Source organism: Sus scrofa, chromosome 5 (genome assembly GCF_054392235.1).
Source record: "Sus scrofa isolate SSC_HxYL_T2T_F1_AM1 chromosome 5, Sscrofa_HxYL_maternal_Yorkshire_Landrace_v2.0, whole genome shotgun sequence".
NCBI lineage: Eukaryota > Metazoa > Chordata > Mammalia > Artiodactyla > Suidae > Sus > Sus scrofa.
Window position 1 is genome coordinate 8,598,387 of NC_139387.1, and position 24,300 is coordinate 8,622,686.

At 60.9% G+C, this 24,300-nt stretch overlaps 1 protein-coding gene across 3 annotated transcripts in view; it reads right to left on the reverse strand.

The window, feature by feature from the left end:
- CACNA1I (calcium voltage-gated channel subunit alpha1 I) overlaps positions 1-24,300 on the reverse strand; it is a 119,412-nt gene that overhangs the window by 22,111 nt on the left and 73,001 nt on the right. For all 3 annotated transcript variants that reach the window (XM_085024999.1, XM_085024998.1, XM_085024997.1), the window contains exons 9-23: positions 20,944-21,256; positions 18,531-18,946; positions 10,881-11,032; positions 9,775-9,960; positions 9,404-9,521; positions 8,515-8,670; positions 7,960-8,053; positions 7,086-7,288; positions 5,946-6,422; positions 5,522-5,622; positions 5,048-5,171; positions 4,720-4,788; positions 4,070-4,254; positions 3,502-3,628; positions 2,142-2,267 (exon numbers count right to left, since the gene is read on the reverse strand). In XM_085024999.1, the coding sequence (XP_084881125.1) occupies positions 2,142-2,267; positions 3,502-3,628; positions 4,070-4,254; positions 4,720-4,788; positions 5,048-5,171; positions 5,522-5,622; positions 5,946-6,422; positions 7,086-7,288; positions 7,960-8,053; positions 8,515-8,670; positions 9,404-9,521; positions 9,775-9,960; positions 10,881-11,032; positions 18,531-18,946; positions 20,944-21,256 (2,847 nt within the window). The remainder of the gene's footprint in view (positions 1-2,141; positions 2,268-3,501; positions 3,629-4,069; positions 4,255-4,719; positions 4,789-5,047; positions 5,172-5,521; positions 5,623-5,945; positions 6,423-7,085; positions 7,289-7,959; positions 8,054-8,514; positions 8,671-9,403; positions 9,522-9,774; positions 9,961-10,880; positions 11,033-18,530; positions 18,947-20,943; positions 21,257-24,300) is intronic.

The window sequence follows — 24,300 nt, forward strand, 5'->3', positions numbered from 1 at the left end:
GCTGTAAATGGCAATAATTATGCTCACTGGCAGATTTTGGAAAGAGAGGCAATTCGCTAGAGACAGCCAGCCGAGGCTCCCACAGGCTGACGCGTCCTCGCATCCCTTTGTAGAGGACCCGGCACGGAGCCTTGTGTGCAGGAGGTGCTCAGTAAAGCTTTTCTGAGCTGGACTGAACCACTGCCATCTTCCCAGGGCCCAAGTGTGCCAGCAGTCAGTGGGCTCACAAAGGACCTCAGGCCCAATAGCGGGGACCAGGAGGTCACAGGCCCTACTCCAGAAGCCCCCCCCTCCTCCTCTGTGCTTCCACCCCATTTGTTCATTTGTTGTAGCCCTGGACCAGGAAGCGGGGTTCTGGGCTGGGTCCCCGCCCTGTACTGGCCCCTCCTTCCTACCCACCCAGGGCACAGACCCTGCCTCTTCCCTTCCAGGCAGGAACAGTGCTGTGGGCTGCCTGGAAAGGGCTCAGGCCCAGAAGCAGGGCAGGGGCCACAGAGGGAGCGCTCCCTGCCAGGGAGGACATGGAGCCCTCACAAGCCAAGGGGCCAATGTCGCTGTGAGCCCTTGGATCCCAGGGGCCTGAAGTGCAAAGGGTCTGAGACTGGAAATCACAGACCTGCTTCCATTTACAGACGACAACGCTGAAGCACAGAGAGGGATAGAACTGACCTGAGGGCACACAGCTTCTTAGTGGCCCAGCAAGGAATCTAAAGTTCTGGGCCGTGCTGTAACCCTACCCCACCCCAACCCCATGGCTCTGAGCTGAGATCACCCTACTCAGGGGTCCAGGGCCACTGGCCTGCCGTGGAGCATGCCCAGAACGGGAAAGGGCCAGGAGTGCTCCACAGGACTGGGCCAGCCCTGGTGCCGAGGTCGGGAGTCAGCTTCCAGCTGGCTTTCCCTCAGCTTCTCTGAACATCTTTTTTTTTTTTTTTTTTTTTGTCTATTCAGGGCTGCACCCACGGCATATGGAGGTTCCCAGGCTAGGGTCTAATTGGAGCTGTAGCCGCTAGCCTACGCCATGGCCACAGCAATGCGGGATCCCAGCCTCGTCTGCTACCTACACCATAGCTCACGGCAACACCAGATCCTTAACCCATTGAGCAAGGCCAGGGATCAAACCCGCAACCTCATGGTTCCTAGTTGGATTCATTTCCACTGCACCACGAGAGGAACTCCCCGGAACATCTTTTTAAAGACATCTGTCTTACCAACTATAGAATTGTTACCAACGTGAAAATGCACTGCTCTGGAGAATCTGGAGGGATGGGGGGGTGCAACTGTGTCCCAGTTCCCAACCCCCTTCCCTGCATCTCACTGCCGCTCCCCGGCCTCACAGTTCCTTTCCTGGGGAGCACGGGCACTGGGATCCCTGGTCAGGGATGCAGCTGGAGGGTCCTGGGCAGAAGGGTGGGGCCCCAGGCTCTGGGCCACCAGAGTTGGATCCTGTTCCTTCCCTGTGTGAGCTGGGGACAGCCCTCCCAGTCTGGTCACACTTAGCCACCCAGGTGGGCCCTCAAGAAACAGGCGCAGTTTGGGGAGGGGGGAGCTCTTTGGAGGGAGCCAGCTGGGGACTCTCACCTGGGACGCTACCCAGATGGCCAAGCCTGGCAGGGCCCCAGGACAGGGGACCGAGGACAGGGCAGGAACTGGGAGGGGGCCTGTCTGCTGACTAGAGTGGGGAACAGAGGAGATGGGTGATGGGAGGAGAAACCCACCCTGGGCCGGGGGCTTAATACACTTTAACCTCAATGGCGGCCTATAACACTCCCATTGTACAGATGAGGAAACTGAGGTTCAGAGAGGCCACACCTACAGTAAGTGGCAGAACCAGGATTCACATCAGGTCTGGCTGATGCCCAAACTTCTGTGACAGCTTCCCAGATAGGGGATTAGGGCAGGAACTAATGTCACTAAGACACTTCCTAAGTGCCAGGCACCTGCTGGACATTCCGCCTTCAGGTCGCTAAGCCTCACGCCACCTATGAAGTGAGTTCTGCCCCTGCACCTTTTGTAGAAAAGGAAGTCAAGGCTTGGAAAGCAGCAGCTCCGGCAACTAATCTAATCCCAGAGCTGTTGGCACCAAGAGCTGTCACCCCACCTCCTGGGGGTGGGTCAGGTCTAGTGTGGGAGGGGCTCACCTGGCCCAGATTGTCGAAGTTGTACTTGTGATGGACCCAGCGGTAGTTGGCGGCCACGCAGTCGGAGCGGTTGGTGATGTTGCGGGTGTCTACACCGAGACAGTGGTAGAACTTGCCCTTGAAGAGCTGGGGGTAGGGACACAGGGTTAGTGACCGTCTTGCCAATGCTCCCGGGGGGTGGGGTGGGGTGCAAATCAGAAGAGGGTGCTGCCCCTCAGGGGGCACTTCCTCTGAGCCAAGCCCTGGACCACACCGCCTCTCCAAGGCCCTCATCTCACAGGTGAGGAAACCGAGACCCAGCGGTGTTAAGTAATTTTGCCAAAATTATTTGAGGTCTAGGAAGCAGCAGACCCAAGGTTCACGCCCTGGTCTGACTCCCAGCATTTCCACAGACCCCAGCCATCAGACTCCACACTGGGGACCAGGGCAGGGACGCCACGCGAGAATGCTGCCTGCGCAGTCCCAAGGCAGAGGAAGGGAAGTAAAGGGACCCTCTCTAGGGGCCCAAGCCCTCTCTGTGTCCCCTGCCTGGAAGGGGCAGGGCCACTGTCCACATGGGGTCCACACCAAGCCCCTCCTGCCCAGGCAGCCTCGCTGTGAATCTCTTAGCAAAGGGCACCTGTGTGGGGGGCTCCTCCAAAGCTGCACCCCAAACACGGGACACAGACCCTCAAGAAACAGGGTTGCAGCAGCAGCTCAGACCATAGCAGGACCAGGTCATTTTGGCCCTGCCCCTGGCACACACACCTTCTGATCTGCCCCACGTCCCCCTGTCCAGCCCTGAGGCCCCATCCTATTCCTGGCCTGGGCTCCGAAGCAAAACTGGAGTCAGCTCAAGGCCCTGCCTGGGTCAGAGACCTTCCACGGCTCCCACCCCAGAGAAGCCTAGTCCCAGCTCTGCAGCTGCCATTCCAGGTCCAGCTCATCTCTTGGCTCCAGCCAGAGCCCCAGGGCTCTCTCCCCAAACATGACCTGCGTGGTCCCATCTCCCCACATGTGCCCTTTCAACCCTAAAACACCTTCCCCCCAACCTGACCTGCCCACGTCTCCTGCCCTTCAAGGCTCAGTGCAAAGGCCACCTCCTCCAGGCTGTTCTCCCCTCTGACCCCAGCCCAGCCCTGTGTTCCTGCATACTTTGGACCCCTGTGATCCCGTTTACCCAGCCTGCCTTGCGCTCAGCCATTTGGGCCCAGTCTGTCTCTCTCCCTTGGATGGAGCTCACTGCAGGCAGGGACCCTGGCTGCTCCACCAGGGACCACCTGGCACAAGGTCGGGAGACTTGGGCAGCAGGGTGAGCCTCTTCCCCGCCAACAGAGCCCACCCACGTGCCCAGTGCCTGCCCAGCCTGGGTGCCCCTCACCTGCACCCCCAGGATGCCGAAGATGATGAAAAACGCACAGCAGATGAGGACAATGTTGCCGATGGGCTTCAGGGAGGAGATGAGTGTCTCCACCACCAGCTTCAGGCCGGGCGCCCGGCTGATGACACTGCAGGCAGGGAGGGGCCAAGCGGGCCATGAGCCCTCAGCCAGGCCTGGAGAGAGCCCCTCTTTGGCCCGGAGTCACCAGAGCAGAGCCCTCCCACCGCCGGATCTACATTCGGGGCCTTGTGCTTTCATACCCTCTTGGGATCCGCGCCACACCCTCCTCTAGATTCTGAGGCCGAGACGGCAGAGCCACCCAAGGACACACAGAGAGGGGGTAGAAGTCCTGGGGGGCCCTCCTCCGTCCCCACCTTCCAGCACCTGCTCCAGGCTCCTCCCCCAGGAGTGAGGCCCACAGCCCAGCCGCTGGCTCTGCTCAGTTAGAGCCTGGCACACACTACAGAGGACTGCGTAGGTGCAGGGGCGGAATGAGGGGTGCACTTCGACCTGGGGAGCTTCCTTGGACAGTGCATGGATCCCCCATCCGCGGAGGCAGGGTCCTCACCGCAAGGGCCGTAGGGTGCGCAGAAGCCGCAGGACCCGGAGAACTCCCAGGATCTTGGCTCCCCCCGCGGAGGCCAGGGACACCACGATGTCGATGATGGACACGAAGACGAGGAAGCCATCCAGCACATTCCAGCTGCTGCGCAAGTACGCCTGCTCCCCGAAGTACAGCCCCAGCGAGACTATCTGGGGGAGGGGCGAGGGGCGGGGTCAGCCGGATTCCTCGGAGGGTGGAGGCAGGCGGGGGCGGGGCGACACGTGGGTGGGCGTGGACAGGGGCCCTGCCACCTCCTCTGAAGGGGAGCCCTAGGCCTCCCGAAAGCAGCCGGTTCCCTTCTCCCCCCACATCTGCAAACCCCCTGGCCCTGGGAAGCACCTTGGAGGGAAGCTCCCTGTGCCCCACAACCTCCTGCAGGGCCCTCCAGTACACTGAAACGGGTCATAGGCTCCTGGAGAGCGGGCCCAAAGCAGTCCCTCCATTCCCCCATCCCAGGAGCCCAACCTAGTGGCTGGCACCACGTAGGGGCTGGTCTCCAAGGCCACCCGTGGAGTGCTGCGGAGGGGCAGGTGAGTGACAAGCTGAGGAGGGGCCTGGGCCGGGGCCGGGGCCCCGAACGGGGGGTAGGAGAGGCCCCAGGTGCAGCCAGGTACCTTCAGCGTCATCTCGCCCACGAAGATGGCTGTGAAGATGTAGTTGGACACAGTGAGGAAGATGCGTTCCTGTAAGAGCCGGGAGGCGCCATGGGCCCGGGGCCCCCACAACTGGTCGGCCTCTGCCTTCCGCCAAGGGTCACCCACTTCACAGTCCAAGGAGGCATCTCACTCTCCGGACGCGAGCTCCCTCCACACCTCCCTCCATGGCGTCCAGCCTTGCTGATCTCTCCAACTGCCTCGGCCCTGCATGCTGTCCCACAGCAGGCCCTGGCGGCCTGCCCCTCTGCCTCAGCCCTCTCTCTGCCGGAAGGCCTCAGCCACTCACGGTGCTGCCGGCCTCAATCTGGGGCCGTTCCAGGGCGATGGTGATGCAGTTGAGGAAGATGAAGGCCAGGACGACATAGTCGAAGAGCTTGTGGGCGATGATGGTCTGACACAGGACCCGGAACCTGGGCGGGGTGGGCAGGAAGCCAGGCAGGTCTCAGTTTGCCCCTCACCCTGGCCGCCGCTCCAGCTGGAACAGCCTCAAGCACAAGCCGCAGTCGGCAGAACACGAGTCCCTGCTCTCGCAAGAGCGCGGCGGCGGCGGCGGCGCCCGGGCCTCCGAGGGTGCCCGGGACGACGGACCGCCGCGGGCCGCGCCCCTGCACGCCCCGCACGCCCACCACGCGCATCATGGTCCCCACCCGGTGCACCGTCACCGCCCCCCCGCCGTGGCCCTGCTTGGCTTGGCAGAAATCTCTCCCTCCTAGATAGGTCAACCCCTGGCCAACTCCACTCCAAGCCTGGCCCTGCCCACCTGTTCTCAGGTGAGAAGAGGTAGACAGACCAGTCCTCTCGGACTTCACACCAGTCGGGTTTGTACACGTCAATCATCTTGCGGACGCGGAAGCACAGAGTCTGTCAAGGAAAAGGGCAGAGTGCAGGCGGGTCGGCGCTGCCCAGAGCTGCTCATCTCTGCCCACCCTGGCCATCTAGCAAAGTGGGGCCACTGGATGACCTCCGAACTCTCCCAGCAAGACCGGAACCCTAGCCCCACCCAGTGGCGGGCCCCGCCCTCTGCTCACCCGCCCGAAGCCCCCTGCCCTGGGTCCGGCCCCCTTCGGCCCCGCCCCTAGTGAGCCCTCCCACTCCAGCCCCGCCCCCTCTGGCCTCCGCCCCCTCTGGCCCCGCAGTTCTTCCCGCGGTCCCTTCAACCGGGTTCGAACGCCTGGCGCACTCACGTAGTCGATCTCCTCCTCGTCCTCCCCGCGGTCCCGGCGGTCGTCCATCTTCGTAAAGACATCCTTGGCGATGCTGGGCATCCTGCCATTGCAGTCCTCATGGCCCGGAGTCGGGCCCGCCGCCCTCCAAGCTGCCCGGGGGTGGGTGCCCACGGCGGGCACCAGCTCGGCCAGATCCACTGAGTCTCTGGTGTCGAGGGACAGCGTCCGGCGGTGGTGGCGGTGACGGTGCACCGGGTGGGGACCATGATGCGCGTGGTGGGCGTGCGGGGCGTGCAGGGGCGCGGCCCGCGGCGGTCCGTCGTCCCGGGCACCCTCGGAGGCCCGGGCGCCGCCGCCGCCGCCGCGCTCTTGCGAGAGCAGGGACTCGTGTTCTGCCGACTGCGGCTTGTGCTTGAGGCTGTTCCAGCTGGAGCGGCGGCTGGCCCAGGCCCCGCTGCGGCCCCACGGCCCATAGTAGGAGCTCCGAGAGCTGGACTGGGAGGAAGCCCAGGGCTCCCATCAGCACCACCACACACACCCTCGGTTGTGACTGAAGGCAGCCCGCACACCCGCTAAGGCCCAAAGAGGACCGTCCACCTGGCCAGTGGGTGACGGTGGCCTAGAGCCCAGGGGTCCTCTCCTGGCTCTGCCTCTCTCACTCCATCCACAGCTACAGACATGTGGGCATCTCCACCATGTGACTATGCCCCTTCCTGCCACCTGACTTCTCTTGAGAAATGTACAGCAAGTTAGGGCGTCTTCCCATTTTACAGGAGAGGAAACTGAGGCTCAGAAAAGAAGAATAAGTTGTTCATGGTTACAAAGCTTGGAAATGGCCGAGGCCATGTTCAAACTTAGGTCTGTCCAACTCCAAAGCCCAGCTCTTTGCCCTACACATTGCTGCTAAGACAAAACCTAATTCTCTACACTAGATTCATTGGCATCATTCATTCATTCATTCCTTGTTGCCAGCTCCTGCTCTGTCCCTGGACACCCAGGAATGCAATAGACATGTTCCCCGCCTGGTTCTGGCTGGACAGTCTGGTTCCCTAAGCCTAGGTACCAGTCTGAGGCTGGACAGGCAGACACTTCTTCCCAGGGCCCCTCAACACACACCTGGCAGGAAGCAGCCATCCACAGCACCCCACAAGGACTCACCAGGGAGCGCTGGTCGTAGCTCATCCTCCCTAGAGACATGACACTGCTCTTGCGGGAGCCCAGGGCCATTAGCATGGGGTCTGGCTGCAGCGAGAGGCGGGGGGCGGATGCTGCAGACCCAACGGGGCCCAGACGTCCACCCAGGGGGAGATTTGGGTCCAGGTGCCCATTGGGGGTCATGGGGATTGGGCAGAGCTTGGGATCTGGAAGGGTTAGAGAGATAGAGAGAGGCAGACAAATGGACAGAACAAGAGCAAAAGAAGCCATGAGACAAAGAAACAGACATAGACAGAAATAGAAATGAAGAAGAGTTTTTCCAGACAGACCTCCTCCACCAGGAAGTCCTCCTGGTTGGACCCCATCACATATGCCTCCCCTCTGCCCCACCTGCAAGTCTCTCGGCTTTATTTTAGGATAAATGAATCCCTTGCTTTCCACGTGCAGGGCCAGCTCCCAGCTTCGCCCAGCATGGGAACTCACTCCTGTGCCTACTGCAGGAAGAAGACAGAGCCTGTCCAGCCCCATTACTGAGAAGGACACAGCATGGGCTGGGGAGGTTTGTTCCAAGCTTCCCAGTGGTGCCTGGAACAGAACCCAGGCATCCCGAGCTCAAGGCTCTTCCCAACAGGCCATGCTGTGTGGAGGGGGAAGGGGGCTGAAGCTACCCCTGTGGCTAGAATTCAGGAGAGCCGTGAATGTCACTGGCCTTTTTGGGAGTTAGCATTTCTTTCCATTATAAATGTAAACAACGAACCCTAGAGAATGAACAGTCCCGGAGCCTTGGCTTGAGGGGAAACCAGAGGCTGCGCCCTTTGCCCCCCCAGATCTCTGGGTAAGAGTCCCGGCCTCCCGGGTGAAGAACGAAGGCCTTTACCTCCGCTGCTGTCCAGGCCCTCGTGGAGCTTGTCAAACTCCTCTATGTTGGATGAGCTCTGGTCCTCTTCAGAGTAGGAGCGATTGGCGTCGCCCTGGGAGACCATCCCTCACATTGGAATGAAAGTCAGCATAGCCCTCCCCTCCCTCCTGAATTTTTCAATGGGTATCTTCACCCCCCATTTTACAGATGGCGAAACTGAGGCTCAGGAAAGGGAAGCAGGAAGCTAATGAGGACCTAGGCCACAAACCCTCCTCTGCCAGGCTGTACATACCCCAAACCTCTGAAAATGGAGGGGGCAGGATCCAGAATCCCAGATCTCGGAGACTTAGAATCTCAGAGGTGGAGAAGCCTAGTCCTCCACCCCTGGGGCAGAGGCTGGATGCTAGCTGTAGCCACCATTTGCTTGCTTCCTGTGATGGGAAGCTCACCACCTCAATGGCAACCCCCTCCCTGGGGACCCGTTGCCTGCTAGTCCTCCTCCACCCAAACCACCCCCTGCCTGGTCTTGCGCAGGCCCCAGAGGTCGGCATCCTCCACCAGGGCCGCAGTCACCTCCGCCTGGAAGCCCTCCACCAGGATGGCCACCAGCAGGTTGAAGAGCACGTAGTTGCCGAAGGTCATGAGGGCAACGAAGTAGAGGGAGGCCCACGGGGAGGTGGAGGCCATGCCGTTGTAGAGGACGACGTTCCAGTCCTCCTGGGTGAGGATCTGTCGGGGGAGGGGAGACAACAGCTCAGCCTCTGAGGCTCCCCAGGCCCCAGCCCAGCCCACGGGGTGGCCTAGCTGCAGGCACGCTGTGGCCCATGCACACGCTCTGGGTGCTCGCGCGGACCATGGCCCTAGCTGGGGGCACAGCCGCAGACCTGTTCGCGCATGCGCATATGCTTGCGCCCCACCCCTCCCTCCCCCGAACACACTGGTCTTCCTGTGGTCTTCCTGCTGCCCAGGCTGCCCGCACCCTCAAGGCCCGCGGCATACACTCTGGCGCTGACACTCACTCCCCACTGATAGGTGCCCCCTCCTGGCCGCTCCCGCAACCCCACCCTCTCAGCACCCTACTCCATAACCCGGGGCACAGCCCACCCTGCCGCCTGCCCTTGATCCTTCTGCCCCCACTGCACCTGTGTGCGCACACCCACTCAAACACGGAGCGTTACCCGTGAGGCAACAGTCTCAGGCAAGAATCCCGAGGCGCCCAAAGTCTCAGGCAGCAATAGAGAGGCAGGGACAGGCACCGGTGGTCAGGCCGGCTCCCAGAGCCGGTGCTGTGCCAGCCTGGCCACGCACCCTGGACCTGCCCCCTGGAGGCTGGGGCTGAGGAGCCTCCGGGTCTGCCTGCTGCTCTTTTCCAAGATTCTCTGCGGCTGGGGGAAACTCCAAAAAGCAATCCTGGAAGAAACCCTTTCTCCCCAAACACACCTGGACACACACGGCCGCTCACCTGGAACACGGTGACGATGGCCCACAGCAGGGAGTCAAAGTTCTTCCGGTCGGGGACCGTGTCTCCCGTGTCTGTGCGGAGGCTGAATTTGCAGCCAAAGATGTGCATCCCAAGGATGCTGGGGGGGAGGGACGGAGGTGGCTCAAGGGACTCACACGCCAGCTGGCCGCCCGCCCACCCCTTCTGTTCTCACAACAGCCCCGTACGATGGGAATGGCCCGTGTTGGTCCCATTTTACAGAAGGGGACCCTGAGGCTGAGAGGGTGTCAGGATTCACGCCCAGAGAAGCTCATCCAGCCACATTCCCCAGGCTGCTGCCCACCACGCCGGCAGGCCTCACCGGTGGGGTCCCCCGGGTGGGCGGGGCTCACCTGAAGATGAAGATGAAGAGCATGAGCAGCATGCAGAAGGTGGCCACGTTGTCCATGGTCTTCATGAGCACCACGAGCTGGCGCCGCAGCGCGGGCATGAAGCGCACCAGCTTCAGCACCCGCAGCAGCCGGAAGGTCCGCAGCACCGACAGACCGCCGTCTGCCTGCCCCACGATCTCCCAAATGCTGTGGCCCCAGCCGGCAGGCAGGGATGGGGAAGGGAGAGAGGCGGGAGCCGTCAGCAGGAGGCCGGAAGGAGGGCAGAGGAAGCAGGAGCGGCCGGGAGGGCCAAGAGACAGACAGCCCGCTCATTGGCTCATTCATCCCACCGATATGGTCCCACGCGTCCTTGGGGCTACATCGGGAGCTCTGGACCTAGATTCCATGAAACACCCCCCCAGAAGTCTATGGCCCGTGAATATCACTGCCCTCTTCTTGAGATGTAACATTCTTTTGATTACAAATGTCAACAACCAACAGCCAAGAATGAGCAGTTCCTATGACCTCAAGGCCAATCAAAATCACTTCTATTTTTCCATCACATGACAGCCACTATAGATATATATATATATTTTGCCTTTTGCCTTTCCTAGGGCCGCTCCTGTGGCATATGGAGGTTCCCAGGTTAGGGGTTGAATTGGAGCTGCAGCCACCTGCCTACGCCAGAGCCATAGCAACATGGGATCTGAGCCGCATCTGCAACCTACACCACAGCTCATGGCAATGCGGGATCCTTAACCCATTGAGCAAGGCCAGGGATCGAACCTGCAACCTCATGGTTCCTAGTCAGATTCGTTAACCACTGCGCCAGGACGGGAACTCCTCCTATAGATATCTCTGAATATTACTTATGCTCATCCTTTCTTTGGAATAACAGTAGTCATGGACCCACTGCCTGCTTGCTATCTGATGCATTAGTCCAGAAGCACGTACATGGCCAAATCGCTCATTTTCAAATATTTTGATCACTGGGTTTCAGTGTAATTGGCTTCCTTTGACCTTACGTACTTCATTTCCCGGCTGAGGTCAGTGCCTTAGATCCCCCTCCCTCCCCGCTGGGTTACTAGGCGCTCAGCCTGGGCAGGTGTTGGGGGAGGGGTGAGCACCTGATGATGACAATGACGCTGTCGAAGATGTTGTAGGGGTTGTGCAGGTAGTCAAAGAGCCCGAAGGCAGCCAGCTTCAGCAGCATCTCCAGGGCAAACATGCTGGTGAAGACGACATTGCAGATCTCCAGGATGTTGGTCAGCTCCTCGGGCTGTGGAGGTGTCGGGGCAGGGGACAGAGGCCTGGTCAGGCCAGAGGGCAGCCCTGGATCCCCCGCTTTGGACACCCATCAGCTCGGGGAGACCTGGCTCTGCCACTGTGGCTCCATGACCTGCAGGCCAGTGCCCTCGCTGGAGCTCCATCTTCCCTCTGCGCTTGGCCTCAAGAACCAACTCTGCAGCATCTCTGCTGTCGTGAGGGCTCCACTGAGATGAGACCCCTGTGGGGTTGACCTTCCATGAATTTGGCAATGATGCTCATACTACACACTAAGGGCCACATTATGACAACCCATTTGACAGATAAGGAAACTAAGGCTCAGAAGCCAGCCTGAGGTCACATGGCTGGACACAGAGGCAGGGAGGCAGGCCATTGGTAGCTGAAGCTCCTGCTTGCTCATGGCCTTAATCTATTTAGTGCCATGTGCAGAACCTGTGCTGTGCCCTTCCCAGCCATCGTGTCCCTCAGCCCCTCGCAAGAGCCCCCTCTGCAGATGAGAAAGCAGGTCCAGAGAAGGCCAGTCCTCTGCCCAAGGCTGCAGAGCTAGTAAGGGGCAGAGCTAGGATTTGAACCTAGGCAGCCTGGCTCCAAGTCTCTTCCCTTAAGCCCTGCCTATGCAGAGCCCTCCTCCCCAGGCCTGCCCCCTCTCCTCCCTACCTTAGCAATGGCCATCTCAGGACTGGAAAGGGACGACAGAGACCATGCGCCTACTGCGTGCCACCAGGGCTCTTAGTCTACCCTGCCACCTGGTCTGTGGGGCTCACTTCACCCATCCCTCAGAGGAGGACACTAAGGCCCAGAGAGGTCAAGGGTCAAGGTCACCAGCTGGTCAGAGGGAGACTAGCTCCCCTGGCCACAGAGCTATCTTCTGCCCCGGAGCTGTTTACTTGCTGGTTTTTAGCAGCAGGTGGCACAGGGCCCACCCAAGGAACCCCAGTGTATGAAACAGGCCAAAACTTGGGGTCGGGTTCCAGGTCCCCTGCCCCACCCAAGCCTCAGGTTCCTCATCCATAAAACGAGGGGACGGACTGAGATCAGGGCCGTCTGACACTGCAGCCCCTTCTCTCCCTCCTGGCCCTGCCAGCACAGATGGAGTGCCAGGTGTCAGCTCCCCACCGAGCCACGTCGTTCCCGCCTGAGTGGCAGAGAAGGGAAGGGCTGTTTGTTAGGCCTGAGCATGTGCCCACACTGAGCTGGACCCCAACCCAATTACTGATCAGACAACCTGAGGCCACTGTTGGCATCCCCATTTTACAGATGAGAAACTGAGGCTCGGAGCAGAGAACTGCCTTGCTCCGAGCCACCCAGCAAGGCTGTGGTAGAGCCACCAAGTCAGTATCCAAACTGCTCTCACAGTGCACACACCGAAGCCACACCTGAACTCATCCATCCAGTCATTCGCTCATTCATTATCGCAGGCGTCCCACAGGTCTTCCCAGCCCATCAGGGGCGGGGCTGCGCTGCCCAGGGTGGGCAGTGGTGAGTGAATTAGGACATTCTTCCTGCCCTTGAGCAGTTCGGGCTCCACTGGCAAAGCCCATCATGCAAGTTAACAAACCAGTCGGCAGTTGCTAAAAACAGAGGGTAGTTGAGGGTGGTTTGAGGGGCCAGGGACAGCAGAGTCCAGGAGTGGCTTCCTGGAGGAAGGGACATCTCATTGAGACCTCAAAGCAGAGAGGGGGAGAGAGTGACAGGGAGAGAAGAAGTGTCCAGGCAGAGGGACCAGGCCAAGCAGGGGCTGGGAGTCAAGAGAGCCCCTAGCATCAGCACCACTCACCCCAGCCCAGCCACCTGCCCCTCGCCCCTGGGCAACAGGGCCTCAGGGGCCTGACCAGTTTCACTTGGGTCAAAAGGAGAAGAGAGAGGAGGAAAAAAAAAAACACACACACAACCCTCTGCTTCTCGCCTGGTGTCTGGGAAATCTAATAAAACTGCCAGGTCCTCTCAAGCCCAGATAAAAGGAGAAGGCACCACTTGTAATTACATTTGACTCACAAAGTGGTCCCCAAAGGGGACTGGGACCCCGAGAGAGGCCCCCAGTGCTGAAGGGCTGGGGCCCGGCATCGCTGGCTGAGCCAGGGCCCAGATGCCGCTCAGAGCCACCAATTTCCCAGCCCGCCGAAACGGAGATGAGAGAGGTGGAGGCTGACCGTCTGGAAGGCGATCGCCTACTTTGGACCACACGTGCACTGGGCACACACTCCCACCCACCCACACCCGATGCCGTGCCCACCGCTCTGCTCTCCCGGAAAGGTCACCCCCTCGCTTCCCTCCTCCCTCGAAACAGCTGTGTCTCTAGTCAGGTGCACACCTGTTAATCTTTTTCTAATGGACCATCCATCACTCCTGCCAGCATTTTTCTGGGAGAGACAACGAGCAGGAGAGAGAGACAAATGCAGACACAGTGAGTGAGAGAGCAAGGGGAACGGTATGTGGAGAGGGACAGGGCAGCCATGAGAAAGACAGACAGACAGACAGAGAGATAGACACACGGGGAGTGAGAAGCAGATGCGGGGTGTGGAGAGACACGACAGGGAGAAAAACATAGTGACGCCCAAGATCATGACACTGTGCGAGTCAGAGAGTGAGAGTCAGCGTGAGAAAGAGCGGGCAGATAGACAGACAGACGGAGACTGCAGAGAGGTGGCTGGAGATGATAAAGACCGCGCAGTGGAAGAGGAGGTGCCGAAGGGCAGAAAAACCAAGTTAAGCCAGAGAAGTAAGAGGACAGAGGGCAGATAAGAGAGGCTGCGACGGAGGTGAGGCCAGAAGCAGGGGGAGATGGGGCTGGGGCAGGGGCAGGACCAGCTCCCCCCTGCTGGATGCCAGGCTTGGGAGGCCGAGCGCGCAGCCTCTGGCCATTTCCGCAGGGGCAGATAAGGGCCCAGCTGGGTAGGGGTTGCTAAGTTGCCCTCAGGAACCCTTTGAGCCCAGCTTCATCCCTGAGATAATCACACCTGCTGGTGTTAAAGCATCTCCCATGCCACGAGCACTTTCCATGAATTGCCCCATGTAAGTTCAGACATTACCCTACAGCGCCCCCATTTTACAGCCTGGACATCTGAGGCTCAGAAAAGGAGAAGTGGCTGCCCCCGGCCACAGCCAGGCAGTGACAGAATCAGATCTCAAACCTAGGTCTCCTCCCTCTGCTCCCCCCATCCCCAACAGCCAAGGCCCAGGTGCCTTCCGCTGCCCTGCTTTTCTGCCTTGAGGCTCCAGTTCAGCACAGACACGCCACTGCCCTGCTTACGAATGTTCCATGGCTGCCCACTGCCCTAAGGATAGAGCCAGTCTCAAGACTCTTCATGGATGGACAGCCCCCTGGTCTCCTGCGCTGTCTGCCTTGCCCCACGTGCCCATCCTCCTGGAGGCTTCTGGATCTTTCTCGGGAATGCCTATGCTCCTGGGGCCTAAATCTGTCCCTCCTCTGACTCTCTAATGAAATCCTAGTCACCCTTCGAGATCCACCTTCCGTGCCACCACCTGGAGGAAGCCTGCCCCAACTTCAGCTCGAGCTGGCGTCTCTCTCCCCTAAGCCCTCACAGAGCTGGCATGTTGGGCACTAACCACCCCATCTTCCTCTTCCCAGAGTCACTCCAGACCTGGGTCGGCAGCGACTTGATGGGGCTGCTGAGAAGAGAAGGAATCCTGGTGTGACCCATCCACTGGTTTGAAGCCTTGAGCGCTGTTCCCTGGGAGCTGGAGCCAGTGGACATGCCCCCCTGGGGTCAGCCCTGCCCCCGGAGGCTCCCTGCACCCCTGCCCTGCTAGCCATTCAGCCTGGACCCTCTTCTATGTGGTCCGACTGGGTGAGCATCCTCCAAGTCCAGGACAGCCTTGTCCAGCTCAGGAGGAGTCATGGGCCTGGACAGGTGAGGCGGTGCTGGGAGAGGGAGCGGCTGAGATGGCCTGTCCCAGGAGCAGCGTCTCCCACCTGCCTCCTGTCCACTTTTTGGAACCTCCGATTCAACCTCAGCATCTCTGAGCCCAGCGCTGACAGCCACTCACCATGTCACACTGAGCAAGCCGGTTCCCCTCTTTGAACCTCTGTTTTCCCATCTGCCCAGTGGGGTTAAGACACTCACCCTGCCTGCCACCCAGGCGGGGGGCTGCTATGAGGGCCACACCGGAAAGAGAGGTGACAACCCATGATGGCAAATGATGAGGAATCCAGCTGCCCAAGCCGACCCCACCCACCTGCCTGTCACGTGGCCTCGGTCACAGACGGTGCCGGGCACCCCACCCCCACCCCCCGCCACCAGGGCTATGGGGTGGGGATGACTTCAGCACCATCTGACCGCCTCATGGGTCACACACAGGCCCCTCCCTGGCTGACTCCCACTTTCCCCTGTCACCTCCTCCCAGTCAGTTCCCACAAGGCCTCTCTGCAGCCACAAGGAACCTGGTGACACTCTCTGGTGGTTTTGGCCACAGTGACCACGTAAAGGCCATGAAAGCCACAATATCACCTCTTGTTCAAGCACCTGTGGCCTCACTTCACAGGTGGACTAGGAAAGCGATGCCCACTGCCTGCCACCCCTACCCCATGGCCTCACCCAGCTCCCTGCATGCAGGGTGTGCGGCCCGAGCGTGGCAGGGGCCCCCAGGCCACTTCCCCTCTGCTGTCACCTCCCCTGCAGAAGAGGGGTGGCATGTGTTCACCAGCCTCTCCTCCTGCTCCTCCCCTTCCCTCCCTGTCCCCTGGCAGCCCTGGGCCACCTCTCTCTGCAGGCGCCACCTCAGACAGGGCTGCTCAAAATAAACCTGGGGGTGGATCGCTTCCTGGCAGCACTGTCTGGGAGCGAGGGGCGTGGAGCAAAGCTCCGAGGCCCGGGCCCCGCACAGAGCTCGGTCAAATGCTGCCACTCGGAGCTGCTTTAGAGAGAGTATTTTTAAAATTCTCCTTCCCCCTCACTTTTTCTTTAATTAACAATTTTTTGAGGCTCCAGACATCAGATGGCAAACTCACCCCAAGGGTGCTGGTTTAAGGCTCCAACAAAAGAGTCACAGTCGGTCCTAATGAGAAAGCACCTACTATGCACCAGGCTTCTTAATGCATTTAATGCCCCCACTCCCCGCCACCACTCTGGGAGGATGGGTCCTATGACCATTTACAGGTGGGGACACTGGCTGAAGGAAGACCAAGTGACCTGCCCAAGGCCCTCCTGCCTGTCAAGAGCAGAACCAGGAGGGAGCCCAGACCTTGAGTGGTGGGGTTCAGCTCCCTGGTGGTCTTCAGGATGTGGGCAGGTGGGTGTTAAGACCTGCTCGGAGCATGGTTTTGAGGACTCAGTACACCAGGCAGGACCAGGGCCTGGCGCTTAGTAGGTGCCAGGGAGACGATCCGATGAGGGAAAGAGCAAGAAGCTGGGGAACCTGCTTGTGGGTGAGGAGGCCAGGGAGGATCCTGTGAAGGCACAGAGAGACTGGCCAGTGAGGGCAACACAGAGAGGCCACCAGGGGGGCCTGCGGTGCCAGAGAGAAGACGCTCCCCCATCTGGAGGCAAGAAACCTTGCTCATTAGAATGTGGTAGAAGGAGGAAGGGGGCCACCAGGCCAGGCAGGGAGACCCTGAGGAGGCTTGGGCAGGGACCATGGCCTGGCCTGAGGCTGGGGATGTGGGTAAAGGGAGAGGCGGGACCCTGAGAATGGAGCAGCCCCAGCCACCCTATTGCCTTGGAGAGAAGGCTGAGAAGTCAGAAACCAGCAGTACGCTGGCAAACGGGCCTCTGAAAAATAGCCCTGATCTGCGGTATATGCCAATTTCCATGGTGTAAATACTCCCGCCATAGCCAACCATTGTCATGCTACCAACCATTTTCAACGACAGGCTTGCAAAATCCTTCAGTATGAGAACATCGGCTCTTGCAAGTTGGTTCTACAAGCCACTGGCAGGGACAGTGCTCAGGTTCTGGTGTAGCAGGACTATGACAGGTGCCTTTGGTACTGCCCCACACAGAAGCTAGAGCCAGCACCCCAATAGTGCTGGTCCACCCCAAGGCCTTCCCTGGGGATGCTGGCCTCACCAGGCCTCTGTCCCCAGGCTGGACAGGGCCAGGCAAAGGCCAGAAGGCTGGACTCTAGGCAAGGGGGTCTGGGCGGCCTGTTCTCCCCAGCTTCACCCTGCCGAGCACCTTCCCCCGCAGCCCTCCCCAGAGACCTTTTTAATTAAGCTGGAATGGCTGGCAAACAGGCAGCTCTGAGCAGAGTGTGGTGGCAGCCCCAGGGGCCACATTTAAGTAAATTGAATGGCGCCTGTGCCTGGTGAACTGATGAAGAGGGAAATGAGAGTGTGGCCCACCCCGGGGGCACAGTGGGTGGGCAGGCCCCCCGCCCACAGAAAGAGGGCCACTGGGAAGCAAAGGGGGCGTCGGAACCCTAAACCTTTTGGGGGGTGTCAGTCTTGCCACGCAAGATGTAGGTTCGAATCTGGCCCCTGACCTTGGGCCCATGACAGCCCTTCCCCGGGCCTCAGATGGGGTTCTTCACAGGGCTGGGGTGCAGGTTAAGGGAGGGACCCCACCCAGGGGCTGGGGGACAATGGGAGCCAGAAAATGATGTTTTTCCAAATGGAGCCAGGGCGGGATGTGTCTAGGCTGTGACCCCGGGGTGGATTAGGGATGTCTGTGCTAACCCCCCAAAAGCCTCCTTCCTCGGACCCACAAATAGCCCCCCCCCCCCGCCGCCGCTCTGGCCACCTCCCAAAAGCCATTCCCTCCTCTAGGTGCTCTCCCACCTTGGGGGGACCCTTTCTCTGAACACCCCTCACCTCTGAACCCCCAGAAGGACCCCTGGGACACACCAAGCAACTCAGCCAACAACACTCCATGCGCGCCCCCACACACACACACACCCAAGCTGGGGACAGAAGAAACCACAGGTTTGGCCAGAAGGAAGATGAGGAACAGCTTTGCGGGGCGACCTCGGGGTCCCCCCCACCCGTGGGGCTGTGGGGAGGGAGGAGGATGTGGGGGTGCGTCAGGGGCAGGAGGACCCTCCACCTGCTGAAGGTGTGCTGGGGGCGGAGCACGAGGGGCCTTGGACGTCAGTGGAAAAGTCTGCCTTCTGTACCCAGGGCAACAGGGGCTGTGGAAGTTCGGGGGGGCAGGGGGGAGCCCAGCCTCTGGAACGATCACTCCAGCTGTTTGGGGGAGAAGAGGCAGGAGGGCTCGCGTGGAGAGGAGGCGAATGGGAGTGAGGATTCGGCCAGGGCTGGCAGGGGAAGGGCTGTGGGCAACCTGGTGTCCACGCTGAGGGGTGCAGACGGACAGGAAATGTAACCCCCTCATTCTCAGCCCAAGTTGTCACTAGGTCAGGCATTCACCTGAGCTCTGCCTCCTCTGTGCCTGGCCCTGGACTGGGCACCGGTGTCACATGGGTGAATGGACCCATGGCGGCGGGGGCGGACAGACACACAGCAGGTGCTGGACAGACCTGGGTCCCCCAGGGCCGGCCCCCCCTGCCCGTGCCCCGAGCCCGCCCCCACTGGCCTGCTGGTGATGCTCGATGCCCATGCTGACGGTGTTGACCAGGATGGCCATCATGATGCCCCGGTTGAAGTACTTGCTGTCCACGATGCCCCGCAGCTTGGCCCGCGTCTCCCGCCACAGGTCTCCGCACAGCCCGGCAGCCCCGTCCGCCTGCTCCTCCTCGTCCTCCTTCCCCAGCTCCGAGGAGGCCGCGTCCTCACTGCTTCGGGCCCCATCCCCATCGGCCTCACCACCAGCCGAGCCCCCGGAGCCCGAGCCCTCCTGGCCCGAGTCACTGCTGCCCGGGCCCGAAGGCCGCCGGCCGGCCTCGCGCTGGCAGCGGGGGCAGCTGGCGGGGTCGGAGGCCAGCATGGCAGAGATGGGCTGCACCAGCGTGTGCGGCGTCGGGTCCAGCGGGCTGTGTCGGGGGCACAGCTCTGCAAGGCAAGCAGAGGTGGGCGTCGGTGCCTCAGGTCACGCTCGAGGGTCACAGAAGAGGCAGCCACTCCCTGCACTAGGCACTGGGTCACAACCTGCGTGTGCCCGGGGATCTGCCCAGAGCCCGCCACGGCCCCACTTGGAGGCTGAGAAGCTCCTGTTTCCTGGGGAGACAGCTTCACCTTTGGGCTTTGGGATTAGGGGCATCCACCCGGCCAGGCCCTGGGGCCCATTCTATTAGTTGATAGGTGGGCTGAGCCTAGAACGGAGTCCTTGCTCCATCACTCCCTGGCCCCAAGTTAGTCACTGATAGACACTCCAGGAACCCGGCTTCTCCCCACTGTCTGGCTTCGTGGCACCACAGAGTTTGGGAAAAGAGGAGGAGATTCTGAAAGGCCCGTGTGGAGGGCGGACACCCTTGGAGGAAGCCGTAGTGGCCTGGGGCCAGAGGTGGGGGTGGGGGGAGAGTTGCGGGAGAGGGGGTCTTATCAGGATGGAAGAAGGCAGGAGCCCCGGGCAGGGTCAGGCCCTCCCTCCAGAGGCACCTCCCCCCATCCCCGGACCCTCCCTCTGCACCAGCCGAGTCAGGGTTGACCCCGGAGAAGCAGGGAGCCAGCAGCGGGAAGGCCCGACCCGGTGGGAGGGGGCAGGAGCGGTCAATCCCTCCACTGCCCCAGGGAACGTGTGAATAGCTGGGCCGGGCTTGGACCCAAGCCCTGTGATCTGTGAACCATTTCAAAGAGGGTGTCAGAGAGGCAGGCCCTTTCTGGGTGGTTTGGTTCCTTCTTTATAGTTGTCTACGTTTTCCTAGAATAAACAAGTTTTGCTTGTGTAGCAAAAAAAAAAAAGAAGAAGAAGAAAAGAAAAATAGCACTAAAAGGAAAGAAAACCTTCATTTCTTTCTGTAGAACTGCCTCCCCTTCATTTCTACACGTGCTTCCAACGCCATCTCCCAAGGCCCGGGCAAGGCTCTCCGATTCACTGCCCCTCGAGACCAGCAGGGCGGCCAGAAGCCCAGAGGTGAGCCAACCTCAGCACTGGAGGTCAAGGCCAAACCCTTCGCAGCCTAACTGTACCTGGGGCTGGGCCCCCTTGACAGTTGTTTCCCAAGGAAGGGGACTGTGGGCAGCACAGAGGCCCCAGGCAAGGGCCACAACCTCCCTCCAGAAGCCTGTCTAGGGCTTCCCTCCACGCAGTTTGCCTGGAGAGGGTGGTGGGCAGCAGCAGGAAGCCCTGAGCAGTAAACACCCGTCCCCACGTCATCCAGGAACACGGGGTGCCAGCCCTTCCCAGACCCCAGCTCCCCCATCCATGTGCTGGGCCAGCCTACAGGCCACCTGGAGCCTCCCCCAAGGCCATGCCTGGACGGCTGGCACCCGGGGACGGGTGGGCGGAAGCTTCGAGGATGAATTCTGCAGCTCGCAGCTCAAGAATCTTAGCTTCCCAGAACATGAGCGCTGCGAGAGCAGGGCCTGGGGGTGGCCGACGCCCACAGCGCGAGGCCTCGTCCTCACTCCACGGTGGAGAGACGGGGGCATCAGCGTGTGCACGTGTCCCCTACACGCCTCTGCAGGGCTGGCCACGGCCCCTTTATTCCAGGCGCCTGACCTCCAAGCAGGCAGGTGGCAGCAGAACCCATGGGTTGGGGGGCGGCGAGACGGGGTGGCCAGGCTGCAGTGGCGAAGGGATTTTATAGTTCCACCAGACTAAGGACAGACAGGGGTTCATTCTTTCAAGCGTGGATCCCACAGTGGAGCCCAAGAGCCTGCGCGCAGAAAGGGAATTTCTCCAGGGCGGGGCAGGGGGTCCGGAAAGGGGGCAGGGAACTGAGGGGTGTGAACTGGCACCCCCGGGGAAGATCTAGGTTCTGGAAACCTCTGCTTGTGCTGGGGAGATGGGACACTTTTGCACACAGCATGCTTTCTGAGACCTCAGTTGGAGGCATCCAAGGCCAGCGTGGAGCACCTCGGAGGCCAGGGGAGGGAGGGCCACTTACTGTAGTGCCTAGGCTCCTTGGCGTGGGGCCCGGGCTTGGCAGAGCCGGGTGCCTCCTGGCCCGGGGCCTGGCGCCGGCTCTGCAGAGCCTGATAGAGGCCCAGGGCCCGGCGCTTGGCCTTGCGCAGGATGTGGCAGACGTACTGGAAGATCTCCTCGTAGCAGTCGCCGGGCTCGGCGTAGCTGGCCACCGTGCTGGAGGACAGGTAACGCTGCCGCTGCTCCAGCATCAGCCGGTGCTCCCGCTGCTTGGTCTCCGAGAACTGGGTCGCTATGACAACGAGGCACAGGTTGATCATGAAGAAGGAGCCCACCTGTGACCAACAAGAGGAGAGGACAGGGACAGAGGGGACGGTGGGGTGAGAGAAGGTGGAGGCAGGGGGCGGGAGCGGGGGAGAGGGAGGCAGAGACATGGAGAAGGAGAGAGATGCGGGGCGGGCGATGGAGATGGAGGGACAGAGGCAGAAAGGAAGACAGGAGGGGTGGGGACAGATCCAAGCCACAAAATAGCGAAAGCGACAGCCAGAGACAGCCAGGGTACAGAGAGACGGAGGGCAAGGAGAGACATCGAGGGGGAGTGAGACAGGCTCAGAGAGGATAGAGAGGAGGGTGCGGGAGTCGCAGCGTGACAGGGGCAGGGAGACAGGAGAGAGAGGGCGGAGGGCCCAGCAGGACGGAGAGGCACGGGCACAGATAGGGGACAGGAAGAGACCGCTGAGGCCTTGCTCCAGGAGGAGGCCAGGGCCCTAGGAGAGGGGTGGCCCAGCCAGTTCCCCAGGTCCCCGGGGGACCTGCTTCCAGGCCCACTCCCCTGGGCCCCAGGCCCTGACCACGGCTGCCCTCCTGCCTGGGACATCAGCGCTGAGGCCAGGGAGGGAGGCGCAGCCCCTCTCAGGCTATCAGGGCCCCAATTTCCACCCCAGCCCTGCTCTTACTTTGGCCTTGACTTTGGCCCCTGCTGGGCCCCAGACAAGAAAAGAGAAGCTTCTCTCAGAAGAAGCTTGGACAGGATTGGGGGGGGGTTGTGTTTTTTTAGGGGGTGTACCCAGCTGATGCTAGGCAGTCTGCCACCTCAAGTCCCAGGGCCCAGCTCCAGCGGCCACCACAGTCACAAGAGCCCTTCCTGCCCCAGTTTCCAGAGGGCAGGCTCCTCCCAGGCGCATGCCAAGCCCAGAGCAGACTCAGCTGCCTGCCAGAGCGAGGGGGCATTTGGCCCTCCTCCAGGCTGCCGGCCAGGAGGCTCCTGCAAGCCGCAGCCCCAGTCAGTGGTCCCCTTCCTCCCTCCCCATCCAGCATGGCTGGGGAGCTGGGGCTGCTGGGAGGGGATGTGAGCGGGAGGGGGCTTCCTGGCCCAGAGGGGTCTGGGAAAATCCCCTGCCTCTAAAGTAAGAAGGAGCCTCACTCCTTTGTGTTCCCCGTCATGGCTTTCACAAGCATTTCCTGGAGACCCGCTCCCCAGGCCTGTGTGAGAGGCTCACGCCTGCAGCTCCCACCCAGGCCGCCTCTGCAGCGGCTGTCCCTGGGTCACCAGGCAGCTCCCACATCCCTCCTGGGCCTCTATTGCCCCATCTGTGAAACGGAAGGCTCGGCTTAGGAGCACTGGGGCCCTGGGTAAGAAGGCTGAGGACCCCTCACCGGCTGGGTGGCCCAGGCCAGGCACCTCACCTCTCCAGGGCTCAGGGTTCACACCTGAGAAACAGGCAGGTGAAACAGGGTTGTGAGGGTCAAATGACAGCGTGGTGGCTCAGGCTCAGCTCTCTGGACCCTTTGTAACATCTGGGAAACTCAGCATCCTCAGCCTCCCGCCAGCACGCTTTCTCCTGTGACGGGGCCACCTGGGCCCAATAGCAGCAGCAGTGACACCAGCAGGGCCCATCTATAGAGCACGTATCATGTGCCCAGGGCTGTAACCCTCCCCAAGGCCTGTGAGCCAGCTGCTGTCACAGTCCTGCCACTTCGCTATGAGCTCGGGGAGCTAAGGGCCCCGCCTAGGGTCACATTGGGAGTTACCACGGCTCCCACCCCTAACTCCATCAGAAGAAGCAAATGAAACGCTCTCCAGTCTCTTTGGGGAAGTCAGGGCTCCTCTAGCAACCCCTGTGGTTTGCTGTCCCCCCACGGCAGGATTCCTTTTGGCTTCAGGGTCTCTGCGAGGCGCCCCCTGCCCAGAAGGCTCTTCCTCTGGCCCCTCCCACCCCTACCCCCCCACCCCCATCCTCTCCATTCACTCCAACCTTTAAGGCTCAATTCTGGCATCGCCTCCTCCAGGAAGCCTCTCACTTCCCCCATCCTTTCTCCAAGCTGGGTTAGAGACCTCCTCTGGGCTCCCTCAACCTCTTGGGCTCCCTTCTGTCATGGTTCCTAAGATGCTGTCTGGTCCCTGTCTTCCCCCACCAGACTGTGCGGTCCTGAGGGCAGGGCAGGCCTGGCTCACTGCTCAGCAGCCAGCACTTCTGCTCAGGGACTGACCCAGTGCAGGCTTCCCTGAATATGCCGAGGAATGAACAAACCAGTGGATGGACGGTGATGCTGAACAAAGCCTGGGTCCCTCTCCTTTGACCTAGGACGTCTCCTTTCAGGTCCAAAGCCCCAGCACCCCCAGGAAGGCATCGAAGCTAAGCCAACAGCAGGTGAGTCTCAGGTCAGCTGGTCCTGAACCCCCAGGTCAAAGTCCCACCAGTCCAGGATGAGGGGCCACCCCAGAGGGCCAAGCATGCCCTCTCCCACCACCAGGAAACCAGAGAACCCAGCCTGGCAGCAGCAGGGAGCCAGCGGTGATTCTCCTAGGAGGGAATCACCTTGGCATTTGGGGATCGTGCTGTGGCTGTGGTGGCAGTCAGGCGTGACAAGGTAGATGAGCTCTCTCTGGGGAGACTGGGGCAGGGTGAGGGTCTGGCTGGGAAGGAGGCCCTTACTGGGGGGGGCAGAGAGAGCCCCTCTTCATCTCCAGGTCTCCCCCACAAGCCTGAGAGGTGGGAGACCCTCCAAGAATTTCAGGGAGCTCCACCAGCTCACAGCCAGGCTGGGCCTTCCCTCCAGACCCTGCCCCAAAGCAGCCCCGGGCTTCCGCTTCACACAGCATCTCATCTTCCCGCCCCAGGGCCCTTGAGAAGCCTCCATCCTGGGGCTGCATCCCTGCCATGGTCATAAAAGAAGGTATTTCCCAGAGACTACGAGGCAGAGAAACATGAGCAAGGGTGGCGGGCGGACTTCAATGCCCAGAAGTGAGACATGAAGGCCATCAGAAGTGATGGATGCCTCCAGCAGCCACGCCTGACGAGCTCCTGCCATCATCCGCTGCTCGCTGCATTTAAAAACTGCCCCTCCTGCTCTCTCCCACTCAGCTCTTCGGCTCTGA